Below are 21,618 nucleotides of genomic sequence, written 5' to 3'. Positions count from 1 at the left end.
GGGCCGTTAGGGAAGGTGCACTCACTCTTCGGACAGGCCGCCCAGTCGGCTGAGGACCCCGCGGACCGTGCGCTCCTGCTGTTCCCGCAGCTGCGTCTGTAGCACCATGGACAGCGCACACTCCTCCAGCCACACCTGCACCCAGACAGGGGACGCCTGCAAGTGGTTCCACAGCTGGTGGCCATCCCTTCAGCTGCTCTGTCACTGTGCCTTTGCTTCTTCTTCTTCTTCTTTGTTTTAATAAAGACCCTTTTCCCCCTGGTCCCCTTCAAATCTGCTTTCGCTCCTCCCTGGAAATTTTGTGTCATAAGGAGACACGTGCGTCTCACTCGGCAGGACCTTGCTGCACCGAGAGGAAAGTCCTTCACCTTCTCAATTCCCTGCAGTTTGGAGCTGGCCACCCTGCCTGCAGGATGCGGGTGAAACACAGGTGGACAGAGGCACCTGTGTCTTGATGTCAGTCCTCAGGCCTTGTGGCTCACGATACTCACATAATCTCACTAAACACTGCAATGCCCAGACATTTCATGAAAAGAGACTCCCGAGGAGTTTCCAATAGTGTGCCAAAGCACTTGAGAAACCAGAACGTTCTAGAAATTGCTACACAGTCTTTCTTTAAAAAGTTGACTATCTGTAATGTATATGGAGGCGTTTGCTGTGTGTTTTGACACCCCGGATAAAACTAGCATCAGGATTCCAGGAGGATCACGAAAGGCCACTGGAGTGGGCACCGCCCACAACTTCCACCAACCTCTTCAATGGGCAACCAAGGCAGCTCCCAAGGGTCGAGATTCAGGGGCAGCAAGTGCCACAGTGGGCAGGGGTGCTGACCTGGTCTCTGCCACCAGGTCGTTTTGTGACCTTATGTTCTTTGTTCATGAACTGTTGGAAGGGAAAGGGCTCTGACAGCTATGGATGACTGTGACAGACTAAAGGTTGACAAAGATGGCCAGAAATGGGGAGGGCTTGCAAGTGTGGTGGGTGCTCAAGTCACCCCCCCAGGTAAATGGTGGGGTACAGGGGTAGGGACGGAAGCACTGCAGTGCTAACAGCATGGCCAAGGGTGACCTGGGGCAGGATGGAGTGAGCCGCAGGAAGGCAAGGGGCCAGCAAGGCCAGGGCAGGGAATGAGCAGGTGAGGTCAGAGGACAACCAGGTACTGTCACCTAGGGCCTCACAGGACCCGGTGAGGACTCTGGCTTGACTCTGCATGAAATGAGAATCACTGGGGTTTTGAGCACAGAAGTGTCATGATCGTGACATACCTAGTTATTTCGGGTCTCACTGAGAGAGAGAAACCACCCTCAGTTAAATTAAGATGCATCCAAATTTCAGGGATGTTTTTAAGTGTACCCTAAAACCGCTGGCAGGCACTCTGCCGCTTGAGCCAGTCCCCCGCCCTTTTTGCTGTAGTTATTTTTCAGATAGGGTCTCACTTTTTTCCCTGGTCAGCCTCCGGGGTCACAATCCTCCTATCTATGCCTGGTGCATAGCTGGGATTACAGCTGTGAGCTACTGGGCCTGGCCTATGTACCTGGTTAATTAATCAAATAGCCTCCGCAGCGCACACCTTCTTTCTTGTCTGTGCCTCATGGGTTGCAGGTTACTTGGTTACTTCCTTTGCACGCTGTGGCCCTTTCTGGACTCCAGCTCGAGCCTCACCGCCTGACTTCCTGTCGTGGATGTGGCTGGAAGGCCATGCTCCCTCATCCCGCCCTCCCACGTGGGCTGCTGGGAACTCCGGCGCGCACCTGCCTGTCCTGCTCCTGCGCGTCCCGCAGGAGCCCCCACTGCCGGCGGCGGAAGCGGTCCGCGCGCCCCAGCTCCCGCGCCGCGCGTTCCTGCACCCGCAGCCGCAGCCCCGCGCACTCCGCCGCCGGGAGGCCGCTGGCGCCCGGGAGCGTCCGCAGGAACAGCGCGTCCACGAACTCCCCGAAGGTTTCCATGGTGCCCTGGTACAGCTCCTGCAGGGGGACCGCACAGGAGGTGAGGGGTTGGTCACCTCCCTCCCTGCCCGCCTCCGCTTCCCTCTGCCTCTCCACGCGCCCACAGGGCACCTCTGACATCCAGGAATGGGGACCATCCTGTCTCAGGCGTGCAGGCACACGCAGGACAAAGACAGGGACGTTGTATACACTGACACGCACATGTACAGACGTATACACAGAGAGGTGCACACCAGGTACACACGCAAACACAGGCACAAAGACAGAGATGTTCTATACACAATACACACGCACACGTACAGACATGTACACACAGGTGCACACCAGGCACGCACACACATGCACACATGTGCACACACGAAGACATACAAGGCTCACACACATACACAAAGACATTCTATACACTGAAACATGCACACACACAGACATGTATACACAGAGCCGCACATGCAGGCACACATGCACAATACACAAAGACATACAAGGCTCACACACGCACACACAGAGACAGGGATGAGCACAGAATTGCACACACAGGTGCATACATGTGGACATACACACAGCCTGCACACACATGTTCACACACAATCTGGGGACCCATGTGCTGGCTTTGAGCCCTCTTACCCCCACTCAGACAAGCTCCAGACCCGCCCCTTACACCATGAGCCCTTAATCTCTGGCACCTCCTCTAAAATCCCACCTAGGCTCTTTGTGTCACCATCTAGATTATGCTCACACGCCACTGGTCTGTCTCCTTCCCTATCTTCTACACATGGAGGTATGGGGGGGTTGTTAATACAGAAACCCCAGTCTCTCAAATACCTGGAAAACTGGTTCCCATCCTGCTCGGGTACCCAGCAGGGCTTCCAGGCCGCCCTGGCTCTACCCCAGCCTCGTGTCTGTCTGTCTTTCCCCAGCCATGGGTTTCCTTAAATTATGACAAATGCCTCATCCTGTAGATAATATGCTTAATGCCTGTGAATCCATACGCTGACCTTTTTCTTCTTTTTAAAATTTAAAATGCCACAGCTACCAGAGTAAGTTAAATTCTTTATTTCCCGCTCCCCTCCCAGTCTCAGAGCTGCTCCATGAGCCCAGTGTCTCTCTCTCCAGCTGCATTTCTGTACTTTTCACTACATGTGACAGTCACAAACATGGTTTTGGGTGTGTGCAACTCCCACCTAACCGGTGTCTCACTGCCTGGGTCATTATGCAGAAGCTTTTACAAGCCTCTCTCCCTTCACCCCACTCTGCTAAGCCCCTCAAAATAAACCTAACCGTATGGACACTGCGTTGGCTACTCAGGCTGCCATGGCTATTTCTGACCCTGGACTCCCATGGGTCTCTGTCCAGCCAGGATCTAAACCACAATGTATCTACCACCCCCGCAGGGCTGCTCCCTTACAGCAGAGGCTGCATCACGCCTTGGTCTACACCCCGCTGTGAGTCTCCCCCCAGCAAGCCCCTGACTGCTGTCCCTGACTGCATCTTGTGGGACAGGACTCCAGCGCCCGTGTCCTCCTTACTATCTAGGAACCCTCCCACCCAACCATGTTCCAAACTCAATTTGAGGTCTCCTTCTCTGGCAAGGGCCCCGGCCACAGGGTTGAATAAGTGCAATGAGATTTAGCCAAACGCCCACTTTCATTTTGGAGTCTGGAATTGTGGTCCTGGCCAGGCAGGTGCCCATGGACTGTCACCCACAGAGACCCTGGACTCCTGAGCTCAGGCCAGTTTCCTGGTAGACAGCATCTTGTGTGGGGGTCACAGCTCACTGCTGAGGAATGAAGGGCCCCGTGCGACTCCACGGGAAGAGGACTCTGCAGGCTCACACCCATCTCCCTGGTTTTCACCCCATTCACCTTGACCTTTGGCCGACTTTGCTCTGAATCTTTTTGCTGTAACAAATCTTAGCCATGGATGTAACTACGCCCTACCTCCGCAGCCACTGGCTGATTACCCTTCTCACGGACTAGACCACAAAGTTCCTGCTTCACCATAGTCCCCTTTATGCATGGATTCAGTTCCCTGTGGAGCTGAGAAAATTCCAGAAATAAGCAAATCCTCTTTAAACTGCACATTGCTCTGAGTATCACAATGGAATCCCATGCTGTCCAGCTGCATCTTTCCCGTGATGTGAATTGCACCTTTGTCCAACAAAGTATCCATGCTGTATATGCTACCTGCCTGCTAGTCACTAGCAGGGGTCTTGGTTATCAGACCTACTGTTGTGGTATGTGTTTGTGTTCAAGTAGGCCTTGTGTTATAGCTCAGTTCTGCCCCATAATGCCTGTCACTCATCTCTGCTCACCTCATCACACAAGCATTGTACTACTCACACCATACCAAGAAGAAGGCTGACTATGGTACCATAGGAGACAGAGAGAGGGAGAAAGAGAGAGAGAGAGAGAGAGTCACATTCATATAACTGTAACTAACTTTTATTACAGAATGTTTTTTATAATTTTCCATTTTATTACTAGGTATTGTTAATATCTTACTCTAATTTATTCTATTTTATTATTAATTAGTGTTAATCTCTTACACTGTCTAACTTATAAATTAAATTTTATTATGGGTACCTATGCACAGGAAAAGCATACCACCCATAGGATTCAGTTCTAGCTGAGGTTCTGGGCATCAGTGGGGGTGTTGCATCTTACCTCTTGTGGACAAGGGGACTACTGTACAAAGTCTACTCTTACTACTTGTGATGGTTTTAATCTTAATTGTCCACTGGCTGGACAAGGACATGCCTACAGGATTAGAAAAGAACACCTGGGTGTGTCTGCAAGGGCGTTTACAGATCATGAGGGCTCTGACCTAACAAATGGATTAATCCCTGGATGGATTTGTAGAATGGTGGGAAGAGGCGGGAGGTGGGGACTGGTTGGAGGAAGTAGTGACTGGGGGGGCTGTCCTTGGGGTCATATCCTGCCCTGACCCCTTCCTGTGTCCCCTTTCTCTGCTTCCTGGCCACCATAATGTGAGCTGCTCTGCTAAGTCATAGCCTCCCTGCCATGACAAGCTGAACCCTCTGAAACTGAGCAAAATAAATCTCCCTTTCTTTGCAGTTCTTTATGTTTGGCATCTGTCATGGTGACACAAAAGTGACCAATGCATTGCTTTGCATTTTCAGGGCCTAGAAAAGTGTCTGGCAGATGACAAGTGGGACTATACTGCCAATCACGATGATTTCTTACCACTGCCAAAGACCATCTTAAACCCTGTTCCTGGAGAAGCTCACTCAGAGAATCTCACTCAACCCTTATAATGGTCCAATGCAGATGTCCTGTTAAAATTACCACCATTTTACCAATGAGGAAACTGAGGCACAGAAGTTAAGTAACTGGGAAGTAGTTTATAGATGGCGGGTCCTGGCTCTTGAACTCTGGGACTCACAGTCTTGACCAGTGTGCCCTGCATAACTGATTTTAGAGAACACGTGATGTTTTACGCCTACCTAGGCCATAGCTGCTGTGCTCAGTGGACTTAAGTTAAATTTAATTCCAATCAATATTAATCAAACTCAATGAAAGTCATGCTCTATGAAGCTTGTAGCCAAGCTGAACTTCAGAATAAAGTGACCAGGACAGGGGCATCAAGGACCTACATCTTTTAAAAAAGGGACCCACTGTGTGGAAATAACTGAGCAAGTAATTTGCACCCGTTCTCACACTGAGGATGGAGGAAAAGAGATGTGAACAAAATATCCCTCAAGTTGTCATAAAAGTCACGAAGCGCTAACAAGGTGGTGATGAGTGCTGGCAGAAGACAGAGCCGGGGAGAGGGGGGGTGGGCCAGCCTCAGCTTCCACCTGGGAGCCAACCCAGGGGACTGGTGGACAGCAGAGGTCAGCGCAGTCAGGGCGCAGCTGTTGTTCCTGCTCATCATGGGGCCAGCTAAGCCACTCCACGCTGAGGGTTGGGACCTGGAGTCACATTGGAGAAACACAGAGACGTGGAAGGAAAGCAGCCCAGCGTGGCTTATGATTCAAGCTACTGGGCTCCCTAGTGCTACATATTGGATCTTAGTGTCCTCCAAAGGCCCATCTGGTGAAGGTTTGGTCATTAGCATGGCACGACTGGGGATGGTAGAACCTTTCAGAGGCGGGGCCTCTTGGGAGGTTTAAGGCAGACGTGTGCCTTTGGAGGGGACTGTGTGACATTGGCTCCTTCCCTTTTCTCTTTGCTTCCTAGCCACCACAAGGTGAGCAGCTCTGCACTACCACACACTTCCTGCCATGACATCCTGCCTCACCAAGTGCCCCAAATAATGGGGCCAAATGACCAGGGACTGAAACCTCCAAAACTGTGAATCAGGAGAACCTTTCCTCTTTTTAAGGTGATTGCCTCAGTTATTTTGCTACAGTTACAGAAACCTGATTAATATATCAGGATATTTCAAGCCCTGATTTTTGAATTAAGGTGGCCCTGGATCATTAGAAGCTCTAAGATTTAGAAGAAGCAAGAGAAAGTCCTCTTTGGAGAAGACCATATTGTATAACTGAAAATAATCCTACAAGTCCATGTGCAAATTTGAGCTATGTACACAAAATATAAACAAGATAAAGGCAACACAAGCACAAGACAATATGACCAAAAACCTACAAAAACAAGACATGAAAAACACACCCACAGTCACTCCAGAGTCTAAGTGCAAGACATGACCTTCATCCATGCTGACTGTGCTCTTGATGTTATAAGCCACTCTTAAACCTTTAAACAAAAGCTAGAAATTAAAAATAGTAGCAGTGCTTCATTCAAAAAGAATCAACTAGATATTCTAGAATTGAAAACTGCTGTCCAGTATTAAGAACTGGATGTACAGATTTAACTGCAGTTAGAAGTAGCTGAAGAGAGAATGAGTGCACTGGAGATAAGTCAGAAGAAACTACCCAGCACACAATGAAAAGAGAGAAACGCTCCGAAGATTCAGAAGAGGGTCCCAGCTGTCTCAGTGGAGTCCCTGAGGAAGAGAAGCGAGATTTGAAGAGGTAATGATATGTCCCAAAACAGATGAAAGAAACTCACAGATGGGGAAACTGAGGCCTTACTAACATCTCACTTAAAGGAAATGCTAGTACATTACATGCGCTTACATGGGCATCCTGGTAGCCAGTCTTCAGCACCCATAATCCTAACCCTGAGGCCACTTGGGTAAAAGTTTTTAATTGTTCACAATAGCCAAGCTTTGGAAACAACCAGGTGCCCTACAACTGATGAATGGATCAAGAAATTGTGGTGTATACACACAATGGAGTGTTACTCAGCCATCAGGAATGTGGTTTGAAAGTAAGTGGATGTAACTGGAGGACATCATGCCAAGTGAGGTAAGCCAGGCTCAGAAAGACAAAGGCCTCATGTTTTCTCTCCTACGTGGAAGAGAGATCCAAAAGACAAACTATACACAGAAACCAGCACGACCACATACAAACTCAGATGTAGGACATGTCTGTAACAGTGAAGCTACTCTATGGAACTCAGAGAAGGAGGGAAAGGAAAAGAGAACGATAGGGCATCAATAATATCATGACAACACCTGTGGAGGTGGAGGACATAAGGATGTGCACTGAAAGCTGTTGAAAAGGGGGATGGGAGGTAAAGGGGTGAGGGAGAGTCATGGAAGGGGTTGAACTGACCAAAGTATGGTAGACTCACAGCGGGCACACATCAAGATACCCCTTTGAACATCGACTTAGCTATTAATGACGAAAGACAGGACTGTAAAATAGGTAAAGTGTCGGGGGGGCACTAGTGGGAGGGGGAGGGGAAGGAAGGAGATGAAGGCGGGGGTGTATGGTTGGTGGACTTCATATACTTATATGAAACAGAACAATGAAACCTCTTGCAATTGTTTTAAGTGGGGTGGGAGGGGGTGGAGAGGGAGATGGTGGGGGCGATCTGAGCAGTGTACAATGGAAGCCTATTCAGAATTGTCACAATGAATCCCTCCTGTACCATGGATATATCTTAATGAAAAAATTTAAAAAACAATCAGTGAGTTGCAGAACCTAATAAACACAGGTCCCTTTTGCTATGATAACAGCAACACAGGTTTTATCAGGGAGACTATTTAACAAAACACAAAACAGAAGTAGAGACAAAGGGTTTCCTTCCTATGGCCATAGGTTTAGTTCACCAGAAAGATGAAAATGCTCCAAATTTGTGTGCAACAGCGCTGCCCACAACAGTGCACTTTGTCTCCTTAGCAGAACAGAGCAGCAAAATACTGCAATGATTACCTCAGGAGACAATGAAAGAGCATTTTACAAAATATACTTTCTGCACATGAGAAATACTCTTAGCAAATTAGTAATGGAAGGAAATTTCCTTAACCTGATTAAAAAAAAAAAAAACTCCAGCAAACATTCCACCTATCATACCTATAAACATTGAGTAAAGAAGGCTTAGCAAGTTCAGAGATATCTATTTCCACAACAGAGACCTTGACGTTGTGAAGACACCAACCTTCCCCAACGGATCTGTAAGCACCCCCGACCGCGGGGATTAAACAGCAGCACTTTATCCCTCACGGGTCTGGAGACCAGGTGTCTGGTGTCAAGGGGCCGGCAGAGCTCTGCTCCTGGAAGGCTCTGGGGAGGCCCCTCCTGCCTCTCCCAGCTCTTAGTGGTCCTGGTGCTCCTTGGCTTGTGGCCGCCTCCCTCCAACCCCTGCCTTGGTCTCCACACTGCTTTCTTCCTGGTGTCTTTGTGTCCTCACATGGCCTTCTCAGAAGGATTCAGAGGTCACACATCCAGTGTGACCTCATCCTAAGTCATTATGTTTGCAAAGATCCTATTTCCAAACACAATTATGTTCTGAGGTTTCAGGTAGACATGAAATTTTGGGGACACTGTTATCGACTGAACTGTGCCCCTCCAAATCCATGTGTTGAAACCCTAACCCTGTCATGTGGCTGTGTTTGGACAGAGGGCCTTTAAGGAGGAGTTAAGCTCAAATGAGGCCATCAGGACTGAGCCCTGATCTGATGGAACTAAAATGCCTTCACTCCTGTCCACCCCTGGCCTGCCCCTCCAAAGCTTGCTTAGGCCTTCCTGTGGACAGCCATCCCTGCCCTCGCCATCACCCCAGGGCATTCCTGGATCTCTGTGCTCATAAGATTGGTGTGTTGACTAGGACAACCAGAGTGCCAGCTGCTGTCTTGGGGCTTCCCAGGCATTCCGTCCTCACAACACTACTATGAGGGACCATCACCGTCCCCATTTCAGAGATGGGGAAACAGAGCTACAGAAGTAATGTTCCTGTGATCATGCAGTGAGGCAGGGGAGACCAACTGAGCTGGGCAGTCCAAGTCCACACCTCTCCCCATGGTACCACCCACCACTGTGGCGCTGTCACACCCTTCCTTACTGCTGTCCCAATTTCCGCCCTTCCCACAACTCTGCATGGGGCCTCACGCAGGGGGTTGTCTGGCTTACCAGCACATCCCTAAAGCCAGCTGTGAGGTGAACAGAGCAGCTCCACTTTCCCAGTTCAGTGGTTGCGGGAGAGCGTAGGGTGGACCCACAGTGGGTATGTGGCCTGCTGGGTCATCTAGCCAGAGAGTGCAGATGGGACCTGAGCCTATGTCTGGGGTCCCTGGCTGAGGCCAAAGTACCTGGCAGAGTGCAGCCATAGCCTCGGTGGTCCTGATGTCCTCTTCCTCCTCTAGATCACTCCGCCTCAACCGCTGCCTCTCCAGGACCTCGTGAAAAGCCTGTGGTTAGAGCAGGAACACTTCATGCAGCAGAAAACTCCAACCACTCGGTTGTCCATCTCAGAGGGGAGGGACCTGGCTTCCGCCATGCTGTCCATAGGTTCTGCCCCCCACTTCTCAGCAGCCCAGTGTGGGACTGAAACTCAGCACTGGTTCAGAGGAGGTAGGGACACAAGGAAAGGGAGTTGGCTACAGTCACTCGGCTGACACGGGGAGGCAGGAGCTGACATAACTCCAAGGGATGCCAAAGATCCCATGCACAGAGATAAGGCCTGAGTCTGTAGGTTCACACAAGAACAAGGGTGGGAGAGGCACAGGGTCACCTTGAGAAACTCCTCGGGGTCTGAGGTCAGCTGGGCAGCAGCCAGGAAGCTTCTCCGTTCCTCCTCCTGGGCCAGCATGAGTTTTGCTGTCTCTTCCGCCTGGTGAACCAGGGACGCCTGGACCAGGTCTTTGCCTCGCTGAATGAACTCTGGGATTGAAAAAGCGGCAGGATGGGAGGTGACTCTCCTGCAGGACCTGATAGGGCTGCCCCTGTGTGCCACCAGGGGGAGCCAGGAAGCTGGTGCAGTCCTGTTTTGTAGATGACCAGCCTGGGTTTCCTCTTGCACGTCTCAGTCTCACTAACCATTTGACTTTCACGAAGGCCTCTAAGTCTTGAGTTCCATCCCACTCACCTGTAGGGTGGGCCCCAGGGCAGGTGCAGAAGTGGGGAACACATGTGGCTCCCCTTTATCCACAGTGATCCTGCCCAACCTTGCTCAGCCTACAGTGGGGCAGGACCATGGCACACGGACAGGACCATGGGTAGCATGGCTCTCCACTGGGCCTTTCTTTGTCCATTTCTGGCTGAAACCCTCCCTGATCCTTTGTAGGCTTGATCCGGCCATGGATGTTTGGGTCTTGTCAACCTGAGACACTGAAGACAAGATGGAGCAGGAAACCCTGGCTTTATAAGGACCATGGATAACTCTGCTCTGTGGCCCAGGCCCCAGGGAAGGATCGGAAAGGCAGCCCACACTCAGTATCTCCTGATACCTGTCACCTGTGGCCCCCACTGGGTACCACAACCAGCTCACTCACCCCTGCTGAAGCGCTCTGCCTCCTCCCAGAAGGCCTTGTGCTGTTGGGTCAGTAGCTCCTCCTTCTGCCGCCCGGACAGCTTCCCCTGGACAGTCAGCAGTTCCAGGCCGTGGGAGATGGCGGCCAGTCGGCACTTGGTCTCCTCCTGAACCTGCACCCTCAGGAACTCCATCATTTTTGCCATGTGCACCCGTCCCATTGTTCTCTCCAGGGTGTCCTGAGGGGAAACACACAATGGCCCGGCATCAGCACTGGGTCACCAGCTCAGGAGAAGGCACCAGGCTCCAGTCCCATGCTCTGAGCACAGATGGTGAACTTCCCCTAAGACTCCAGTATCTGCTCCCCAGTTCAGGATGGAAATGTCTCCTCTGGGAATGTGTAAAGCTACTGGGTAGGCTCTGTGGGCGCTTAGCCCCTGTGCGTGCTCCCTAGCGGGTCCCCACTGGGCATCACGGCTACTGAGATATGCTGGTTTCTGTTCTGACCATATAGAAGAGAAGGAGAGCAATTCCCAATTATGGAGGGTGGTTTATTCTGCAAGGGCCACCCTTCCTTTGAACCCTCTTCTGCAATTCCACAGACCTGACAGTGGCCAGCAGCTGTGGCCCCTAGAGGGCGCAAGAGGATAACAGAGAGTCAGGTCCAGGCTGCAGGAGAGGCGGGGCTGCCTCAGGGCAGCAGAGAGGATGCTTTGACCCAAGCGAGGCCTCAGGGCGCACGCAGGCTTAGAGAGTGGAGAGGGGTGCGCAGCAGCCTCGAGAGGCCCCACTGCTCGTCCTCAAAATGCCTAACCAGGCTTGTTCCACCCCAGAGCCACATGGCCTGGGGCAGGGTTCCCTTACTGCCCTGGTGCTCCCGTTGACGTGAAGATTAGGTAAGATAAAATATGTCAAACGTTTGGAGTAACAGCCAGAGCAGTCCACGCTTCATCGATGTCAGCTGTTCTCATAACCGGCTACAGCACCCATTCTTCTTTTCTTCCCTTCCCTCCCCTTCCCTCCCTTTCCCTCCCCTCCCCTCTTCCCTTCCCTTCCCTCTCTCTCTTTCATTCTTTCCTTTTTTTTGTCTGAAGAGACCAAAGTGCTGAAGACCCTGACCTGTGGTCCCTTTTGGGTCTCTTCCGATTTTGGTATAGGCTGCAGGACACCTTCCAGCTCCGAATGCTCAGACCAGAACCTCACAGAAGCCATCCTGAGAACCCAATTCTCCTGGGTTTTGTTAAGAACCTGCTCTGAGAGCGCAGCTCTGTGTTCCCGCGGGCACACAGCATGAGGCAGGTGGAGCTAATGCGTGCCTCCTTTGCACACATAGTGTCTCTTTCCACATATGTCCTATGGTGCCTGCTCAGGTCTGCCTCACCTGAAGACAACCACACTGAGCGCTGCCTATGTGCCAGCCTCTGCACAAAAGACCTCACGTCTCAAGCACCTGTGAGATGCTCTGGGCCTGGGATGACCTCAGCTCACAGATGATGAAACAGTCACAGAGAAGGTAAGTAACCTGCCCAAGATCACACAGCCAATAGGTGGAAAGAGGGCGGTCTGCTTCTTCCCCGTTTTTATCCACTCCAATACCATTTCAATTTACAGGATATAGCACACAGTAGGTGTTCTTTGAATGTTGACTGATGGACAACCACAGTGCTACCTCAACATGGTCTCCCTTCTTCCTAATGGCAGTGACTGATGGAAGTCTGGCAACTTTGCACCTCCTTGGGTTTTTTTTTTTTTTTTTTTTGCTATCAATATTCTGCTGACAGCAGAATGGAAAAACATCAATGTTAGTAGCCTTATCAAATTAAAATCCAACTCACAGAGACCTGGGCAGCCTATGAGATGCGTGAGGTCCAGGCTCAGTGGTGTCACCAGGCAGGGTAGGATCCTAGGCTGGTGGCTCGGCTGCTTAGCTCACTCCTTTTCTGCTCCCTGAGAATAAAGTGTCTGCTGAGCCTCCACTAGTATAGAAAGAGAGGAGAACAGTGCAGGGGTGCAGCTTGATGGTGAGTACTTGCCTAACATGCATGAGGCCCTGGGTTCCACCCCAGGACTCCCAGCAAAGACCTTAGGTGTGTAAGATGAGAAAAGCACACAGTGTTCTCCAACAGCTGTGAACCTGGGTCTCTTTAAATGCAGATTCTGAATGGGAGGGGTAAGTGCTAGAGTCTGAAGCTTCCAGGTGACCCGATGCTGCCCTCTGTAGGCCACACCTGTGGAGGGCAGGGCAGTCTGGGGGAGCCCTATGGTGTGGGGAGTGTCTGCTGGGGCTCAGCTTCTCTGCACCTCTGAGGAGTGGGGTGTCTGCTGAGCACAGGGCACCGCTGTAGGGTTCCGAGCTGGTGGGCCACCTGAGTTGTGCACTGAACGAGAAGATGGGAACACAGGTGCGGAATACCATCGAAAGGTCTATGTCCTGAGCTTCCCACACTGGCCCCTCACTCACAGCACGAGCCCAAAGCCTGCACGGAGAAACCTGATGGTGTCAAGGCTGCCATGTATCACTCAGCACCTACCAGGGCCCTGTTTGAGGCAACTCTTAGGACCATCATTAGAAACTCAGAGAGGTTAGGTGATGTCTTTAAGGTCACACACTCCACATGGTCGAGCCTAGATTCAAAGCTGAACTTACGGATTCCTTTCTACCTGGGGTATGCAGCGCTCACTCCACATCAGAATCATCTGGAAAGTTTAAAACCTGACATGCTAAGCCCCCCGACTCCAGAGCAATCACAGCAGAATCTGTGGGGATGCAGGCCAAGTGCAGATGGGACAGTCAGGAGGACAAACTGTTCCTCTGAACCAGTGGGCATCACCTCTGCTCTCAGTATCACCTTAAAGCCGAAAACACCCCAGCATGCCTCAGCCTGACCTCCGGGTGGAGACCCCTCCAGGGCCCAAGTGTCCGAGCTTTCTGAAGTTCCCCAGTCAACGTCAGTGCGCAAAGAGCCGTGAGAGGCTGTGACCCCAGAGCTCCACTGCGGATGGAGGGGAGGAGGATCCACTGCACTGTCTAAGCTGCTTTGGGCCTCGGGGCTCCCCGTCTCTTCTGTGAGTGTCCCCGTTCCCTCTCCGTCCCTCCAGCATTACCACGGTCTGTAGATCCTGAGAGTGGCGCAACAGCCCTTCGGTGACAATCATTCGTTCCGTCAGCGCCATCACGAGCTGCCGCACTTTGGAGCTGGAACATTTAAATTGGTCCACGAGAAAGCGCTGGATGTCTTCCATCTGTTTCCAGAAAGCTTCCATCTGTGAAATGAGCACGAGAGGCGAGAGACGGGGGATGGGGAAGCTTATTTAAGAAAGCTGTCTGGCTTGAGCTTGGGAATTACAATTCATTCCTTATTACCAACAGAGCTACTAAACCATGCTGCAAATCCAGCGAGCTGATCTTGGCCATGATCGTGTTCTACAGAGTCCTCCCCAGACCACGGTGGGTGTCCGTCAGTTTAGAGGGCTTTTCAGCAAACAGCGTCCACCCACAAGGAAGGAAAGCATTGCAACCACCCCACTTAAGGACTCATAAGCAGGTCACAATTACTACCTGGGAGGGCACATGAGATGCACAAGAAACTCCAGTGTCTCTAAAAAGGATTGAATGGGTCCTGGGGCATCCGTGGCTCATGCCTGTAATCTTAGCAACTTGTGAGGCTGAGATCAGGAGGATCACAATTCAAGGCCGGCCCAGGAAAATAGTTCATAAGACTCCATTTCCAAAATAAGCAGAGTAAAAGTAGACAGGAGGCGTGGCTCGAGCAGTAGAGCATCTGCTTTGCAAGTGTGAAACCTGAGATCAAACCCCAGTACTGACAAAACAAAAAAATTATTATCCTAAAAGCACACAAGAGCACTATGTCAGAGAAGAAACTGACCCCAAAATATTTTGCTTCTGAATCTTTTTCCTTTCCTGCCATCTTATCCAGAGCAGACCTGGAATCAACACATGGCTTAGAATGTCGGGGGCTTAAACATGTGACATGTCAGCCTCTCCCTCTCGGAGAACAAAGATGGCAGGAAGTGGAACAGCTGTCCTTCCTGGCAGGCAGGGTACGCACGTGCCAGCTGTGCACCTCACACGCTCATTTCTAGATAAAATATGCACTCTGAAGGCGGCGCAAGGGGCTCGGCAGTGCTCAGTCCCTCATCAAAGGCACAGAGCTCAGGAGAGCCAGAGGCTGGATTTGGTTCAGGTGTGTTAAGCTGCATGGCTGGGATTTTCTGCATCTTGGCTGGGCTCCTTGGATGCTGATACGGGCTCTTCTTGCCAGACAGGTATGGGAGGGGCAGGGGTTGGGGGCACCAGGTGTCCATGCTGATCTTGTTACTGTGACTAAAGTTCATGTGACATCTAACACTTCCACTCTGTCAGGTCTGAACACTGAGTCCACCTGGCTCTGCCAGGAGAGAGAGGCACCAGGAGGAACTGGCCCTTCCACCTCAGGGCCTCGCTTGTAGCTCCATGCCTGTCCCTTCTCCTTGAAGGGACACCTGCTCCACAGGTGTCCACATTAGGACTTTCTCCCAGCAAATCAGAGCCCACTCAGGTCTTTTCTGGGTTCCTCCTCCTCCTTAAGTACTGGCAGGATCCAAGATTTGGCATCAGGTTCCTTTCTCTCCCTGTCCTACGCAAGCTCCTGGGCTAGAGGCCTCCCCATTTTGGGAGGCCACCAATACTACAGAGTCTCAGGAAAACCGAGAACCCTCCCCATGGTGCTGTACACAGCTCAGGAGGGTCCTGGACTACTGGAGTCCATGCTGAGTTCTGCCCCCTTAGCCATCTCATCCTGGCCTACAGTTCTAGGAACATTCCAGCCCTCCATATTCTCCTCCTGAGTCCTAAGGGACACCTTCCAATCCCAGCCTTCTCCCACTTGAGATGTCCAAGTGACTGCCATTCATCTGGCAGTCATTCATCCTTATTTCAGCAGCGCTGCCTCTTACATGCTCTTCTTCCCCACCTGCCACCACAATGGACCACCACCTTCATCCTGTCTTTTGCTTCAACCCTCCTGCAGTTGCCTTCATGGAGTTCCTGCTGGCCTAGCCCAACAGCTCCTAAGGATCCTCCACACAGAGCCCGAGTGGTCTTTCTAACACAAAAGCCAGTGTCCCCTTCACCCTGCCCCCATACTGGAACCTTCTATGACTCCCACTTTCCTGGCATGACATGAAAACTCTTGGCCAGGTCTCTCTGTTTTCTTTTGCTCTCTGAACTTGCAATCCTCCCTGGCTCCTCTCTCTTTCCACCCATTGGCTGGCATCTGTACTTATTCTGTGGAGTTGAAATGAACTCCTCTCTCCATGGTGCCTTCCCAGTGTGCTCTCCCACCGCAGCACCTGGAACTGAGACGTTCTAGGCAGGCAGAAAGGGAACAAAAACAGCACAAAGGAACCAGAGGGCAGAGCAGCACCATATCCAGTTACATTTTGCCAAACATCCTCCTCCACCATTGTCCTGGAGTAATGGTTGACCAGGGTTGAGGCTCCTTCTTGGTACAGCATCAGATGGTCACCAGCAATGGACCCCAACAGAGACGTGCCCAACCCTAGTGGTTAGCCAGAGGCCTCAGCTACAGCTGTAGCTCCATTACCAACTTGGCCCTGAGGATCCTTTATTAGGTACACCACTCACTATCCCCCAGTTCCGTCTTCTCGTTTCTCAGAAATCTCCACCGTTATGAACACACTACTAATCATTAAACCTTATCCATAAAAGTGTCAAGTCCAGGGCATTCGGCTGTGAGGTCAGGTCGCCCACCCTCAATCTCCTATGGGGGTACTTTTACTTTTGCTTCCATAAATCTCATTCTGTTAAAACTCCTTCGTGTACCTGCCTCTCAATTCTTTCTTTGGCGAGATCAAGAACCTGCCATTCATCTCTGGTGAGGGAACCATGACATCCTCAACAGCTCACCAACAGGTCTCCCTTGGCATCTCAGCCAGGGCCATGTCCAAATGAATTCTGAATCTCCAGAGCCCGGCATGATGCCTGGTAAAGAGCAGGAGCCAAGGAAATGTCTGCTTGACACCCAGCAGATGAGCAGGACGTGGTGGAACCCAAAAGAAAAGACCAGCCATTTCAAGGAAGCCGTCTTCTCTGGAATTTAACACATGCTTTTATGAGTCATGCCTGAGGCTTGAGGAATTAGCAGTGAATCTACTCCTCCCCATGGGGTGGTAATGACATTGAGGGTTACTGCAGTCTTTGCAATCTGAATGATAAAGTAATAAAAAATCAATCTAAAATGAAAATGAAAAAAACAAAAACCTTCCTCTGTGAACCTCTGTTGCCTAATGACACCTTCTCTATGCTGATCTTTAGAAACTGCCTCTGGGGCAGAATGTGACAGAGAATTCAAGCACTAAGTACCAGCTCTTTAATGTCACCAATGTCACTGTCCCAGAAAGCAAGGTTCATACAAGAGAGAGGAAACATCACGTACGTTGTCCATGAGCTGCTCGGAATAATCCCTTTCCTTCTTCTCCACGTCTGCCAGGGTGATGTAGACAGAGTCACCAACACCCACCATTTCTGTGTTTGACAGTTTGACCTGAAGTCCTTTTTCTAATTCCTCCAAATCCTGAAAAAAAGAAAAGAAAGCAAATGAACAACAACCAAAATTGACCATATCTTAAATTTTAGAAAAAAAATGCTTTTACTTTTTTATCATATTATCAAGAAATGTTTCTTAATAATTAATGCTTTGGACATTGTCCCTAAGGTTTGATGATAAAAACCAGTCTTCCTCATTAAACACAGAACTTCAAGAGCAAGGGATTATTTTCACCTCAAAAAGCATAGGTCATGGAGTAGGGGAATGACTCAGGTGGTGGAGCACCTGCCTAGTACGGCCCTGAGGTGTTTTTGTTTTGTTTTGTTTTTTAAAGACTATATAGGTCATACTTAAAAAACAAGGTAACTTTCAACTACTGCAAAGTCCTAGAAAACGTCACGACATCTAGTGTTTGGGGAAGAAAAGTTTCTTCCTTACTCGTCTGGTTTCCCTAGGGAAGGAACACACAGTACACCCCACTGAAGATGTGCCATGTATTTGCTTAGTGAGTTCAAGACCAGAAAGTGAGCACAGTGGCTTAGCTTGTCCAGCCTCTTCCTCTTTGGGACACCATGCAGGGGAGGCCATGACTCAGCTGTGGTCTCAGCACAGAGCGAGCTGGACAGCAAAGGCCCAGTTGAGGTGGCCTAGCTTTTTGGTAACACACAGGGAGTTGAGCTAGTTCTGGGATTCATAATTAGGAAGCCATCTGCGATTGCTATGCCTCTAGCCACATCCTTCAAAGTGGCCTCTCAATAATAAAGCTGTACTTCCGTATTCATCTTCCTGACTCTTTGCCTCCTGACTGATTCGGAACTCAAGAAGGAACATGGGAGTCCTACGTGTGGTTCCTTTAAACCCCAACATGGAAGGTGGGAGGCAGTTCTCTTCTCTCTACAGCCGTTTTCACTGCCACGTAACCATCATGGTGTAGGACCAGCTTCATCAGGAGAAAAAAGTTGATGAGAACCACTGTGGAGGATCTTTGCCGAGGTGTGATTTCACACCTCCATGCCATCCCTTCAAGACGAAAGGATGCTGTTTTTCTAAATGAGAATATGCATGGTGTTTGTGCAGAGACTCCCAGGCAGGAAGTGACGGTGCCCACTTGTTCCATTCCCCCATGGATCATGCTGCTTCTTGCCAAAGAGCAGCTGGCACTTGTCCTCTTCCAGAAGTCATAAGACTGGTGAGTAGAAAGTGAAGTTACACACTTAAGTCATTTAATCAGACTGTCTCAATAAACAGTAGCCATCTTGGTAAGATGTTTGTCCAAGGTCAAACAGACCTCGGGAAAGTAGCAGAGGACAGATTTGGCCTGAGGTCTTCAAGTTGCTTATTCCTTCCATTATAACATGGAGTATTATTTCTTTATTACTAGCATAACTATAAATACCACCATTATCTTATTTGTACCATTGGAAAGTCATTTAAACCTACTGAGCGTCAGTTTCCTCAGCTGTAAAACAAAACAAAAATGGCTATCCACAGGGCTGTCATGAAAATCAAATCACGTGTGTCAAGACCTGTGCGCACTGTCTGATGATGATGACAACGGGGGTGTGGTACTGAGGCTGGAGATGAGCATGACCACATACTTCCTCCCCCTCAGGTGTCCTGAGAAATTCTTCCCCGCGGAAACCAGAGGGGTGCTGAAGAAGCATTCTCTCCCACACTCCCAAACAGCATGGGCGGAGGTAACAAGGATGCTACTGCTGCTGAAGATAAGGGTGGTGGGAGCAGCACTGAGGGTGACGAACACAGTATTGGTATGTAGGTGCTCACAACTGTGCTGCAGGGGAGGAGGGTGCTGGAGATGACAGTGCTGATAATGGTGACAATAACAATGATGACAGAGAAAATGGTGGCAGTGATGGTACTAAGGATGAGGATGGTGGTGATGGTGGAGATAGGATGGTGGTGGTGGATGTAGGAGGATGGTGAGGATGGTGGAGATAGGATGGTTGTGATGATGGAGATAGGATGGTGGTGATGGTGGAGGTAGTGAGGATGGTGATGATAGTGGAAAGAGGACAGTGATGGTGGTGGATGTAGTGAGGATGGTGATGATGGTGGAGATAGTGAGGATGGTTGTGACGAAGGAGATAGGATGGTGGTGATGGTGGAGGTAATAAGGATGGTGATGATAGTGGAGAGAGGACAGTGATGGTGGTGGTGGAGGTAGGAGGATGGTGACGGTGGTGGAGATAGTGAGGATGGTGAGGATAATGGAGGTAATAAGGACATTTATGATGGTGGAGATAGGATGGTGATGATGGTGGAGGTAGTGAGGATGGTGCTGATGGTGAATGATGGTAGTGAGTTGATGACACAGCTGATGAAGACGATAGTGATGATGATGCTGATGACTGAAGTGGTGATGAGGACGAAGGTTGTGATGGTGGTAGTGAGGAGGAACATGTGTGGTTAATTCTGGTGATTGTCAGGATGACAGCAATCCTGTTGATGAGCAGGATGGCGGTGGTGAGTGGTGATGAGAAAGATAACTGTGATAAGGATGATGGTGACAGTGGTATCAGTGGAGGAAATACAAACATGGGGACAATGATGATGGTGATGAAATGATGGCGATGATTGTGGTGGTAGCTGCAATGACAGGGACGATGGTGCTCTCACATGGCACGGTCTATCACTAGGATCCTGATTGCTTGTGAAGGAAGAACCCCGACTCCAACCTCACCCAGTCTAACGCCAGGCCCTGACTCTTTGAGCTGCACACGAAACAATCAGAGCTTTCTAGAAAAAGACTAAAAAGAGTACAAACAGCTATGTCCAAACAACAGATTCTGCCTTTAAAACTACCCCAAACTCACACCCAAAATAGTACTCACTGACTGTCGCTGATCAGTGGACATGATCAGCTTTCAACACTTTTGTCTCATTTGCTTATGCGTCCAAGTGTTTGATAGTAAACACTATCCTTTTCACACCAGTGCACACAACTTTATCACTGTCGTGTTAAAATGCGTATTATAATAAACTCATTTCATACACGAAAACAAAACCACTTTCATATCATAAAACTATGTTTTATATTGTAATAAGTTAGTTTTAAGTTACCTTGATAAACAGTTTAAAGACTTACATGTTCTTGTTTTAAAAGAATCTTCTGGTGTAATTCATCATCGGACTTCCTTTTAGGAAAAAGGTCTAGGAGGCACATTTTAAAAATCTGGATAAACATCTATCGGCAGAAAGGGAAGTTAGCAAGAGAAAGGTTTAGGCCGTGGTCCGTGTGGAGCTTACATAACCTGTGCACATCCCACCATACCCTGAAACGGTGTGTGGATGACTTGCGACACCCAATATGATGCAAATGCTGTGGAAACACCTGGATGCATGATTTAGGGGAAAATGGCAATGTTCGGCACAGACCCAATCCTTTCCCAAAGTTTCCCAACCACAGCTGGTGATTCCACAGACGTGGAACTCACAGATATGCAGGGCTCGCTGTGCTCAGCTCTGCGGTTATGGCCCAGAGGTGGCTGTGTGCCGTGTGCAGCTCTGGGCAACGTACTCTAGTGGGTTAGGATTGTTGAGTACTCTTGGTGCCAGGCTGACATATACACTATAAATACTATTGCCTGGTCTCCACAGCATGTGGGCATGTGGGCACATGCTCTACATTTCACAGACAAGGGTCCCACACTGAGAAAGTGGAGCGATGTGCCTTGGGGGTCACATGGTCACCTCCTCCATTCCTTTGGCAGTGTGGTGAGCACCAAATGCACACCTTGGCTTTCCATGCACCAAAGACTAAGATGCTGGAAGGGCCATGGTTTTCCCAGGATGCTAGTCTCAAATGCGCCCTTCAGATCCCAAACAGAAGCGGTAATGCTGACAGTCCTCACCTGTCCCCTTCTGGAGCACTACTTTTTAAACTTGCAATTTTGAAATAACCCAAGTGTGAAATAATTCTAGATTCAAGGTAATGTGCAGAACTTGCAATCTGCTCTTTCCTGGGCACATCTGCTATGACTGGGCACAGTGTCAGAGGCAGGAAATTATTACTGACTCCACATTTCACACTGTGAGCATGGCCTGACTCCGCGTTCGCCAGCATCAACTGCCCTCGTGGATGTGTGCACGCGTGTGCAGTCTGTGTGTTTTCACCCCCTGTGCACATCTGGTAGGCACTGTCACAATCAAGACAGAGAACATTCTGTCACCAAGAGAAACTCCCTAGTCCCAGCTCCCTTCCTTTATCCCCCCATCCCTGCCCCTGTGTTCTCTGAAGTCACCACAGTAACAACACCACCTCCCCCAAGACCAGGCCAGCTCCTCTCTCCCCAGGGCCAGCCA

The 21,618-nt window shown here is 50.0% G+C and overlaps 1 protein-coding gene across 4 annotated transcripts in view; it reads right to left on the bottom strand.

The window, feature by feature from the left end:
* Window positions 1–21,618, bottom strand: part of Evc (EvC ciliary complex subunit 1) — a 59,463-nt gene that overhangs the window by 13,737 nt on the left and 24,108 nt on the right. For 3 of the 4 annotated variants that reach the window (XM_074042652.1, XM_074042651.1, XM_074042653.1), the window contains exons 6-13: window positions 20,402–20,500; window positions 17,185–17,322; window positions 13,832–13,990; window positions 10,749–10,965; window positions 9,989–10,137; window positions 9,567–9,665; window positions 1,752–1,964; window positions 26–135 (exon numbers count right to left, since the gene is read on the bottom strand). In XM_074042652.1, coding sequence (XP_073898753.1) covers window positions 26–135; window positions 1,752–1,964; window positions 9,567–9,665; window positions 9,989–10,137; window positions 10,749–10,965; window positions 13,832–13,990; window positions 17,185–17,322; window positions 20,402–20,500 — 1,184 coding nt within the window. Of the gene's footprint in view, window positions 1–25; window positions 157–1,751; window positions 1,965–9,566; window positions 9,666–9,988; window positions 10,138–10,748; window positions 10,966–13,831; window positions 13,991–17,184; window positions 17,323–20,401; window positions 20,501–21,618 lie in introns of all 4 variants that reach the window. The other variant, XM_074042654.1, reaches the window with a different exon arrangement.

The sequence above is a fragment of the Castor canadensis genome, chromosome 9, assembly GCF_047511655.1.
Source record: "Castor canadensis chromosome 9, mCasCan1.hap1v2, whole genome shotgun sequence".
Classification (NCBI taxonomy): Eukaryota; Metazoa; Chordata; class Mammalia; order Rodentia; family Castoridae; genus Castor; species Castor canadensis.
Note: the sequence above shows the minus strand (reverse complement) of the source record. Positions and strands in the feature narration are given on the sequence as shown.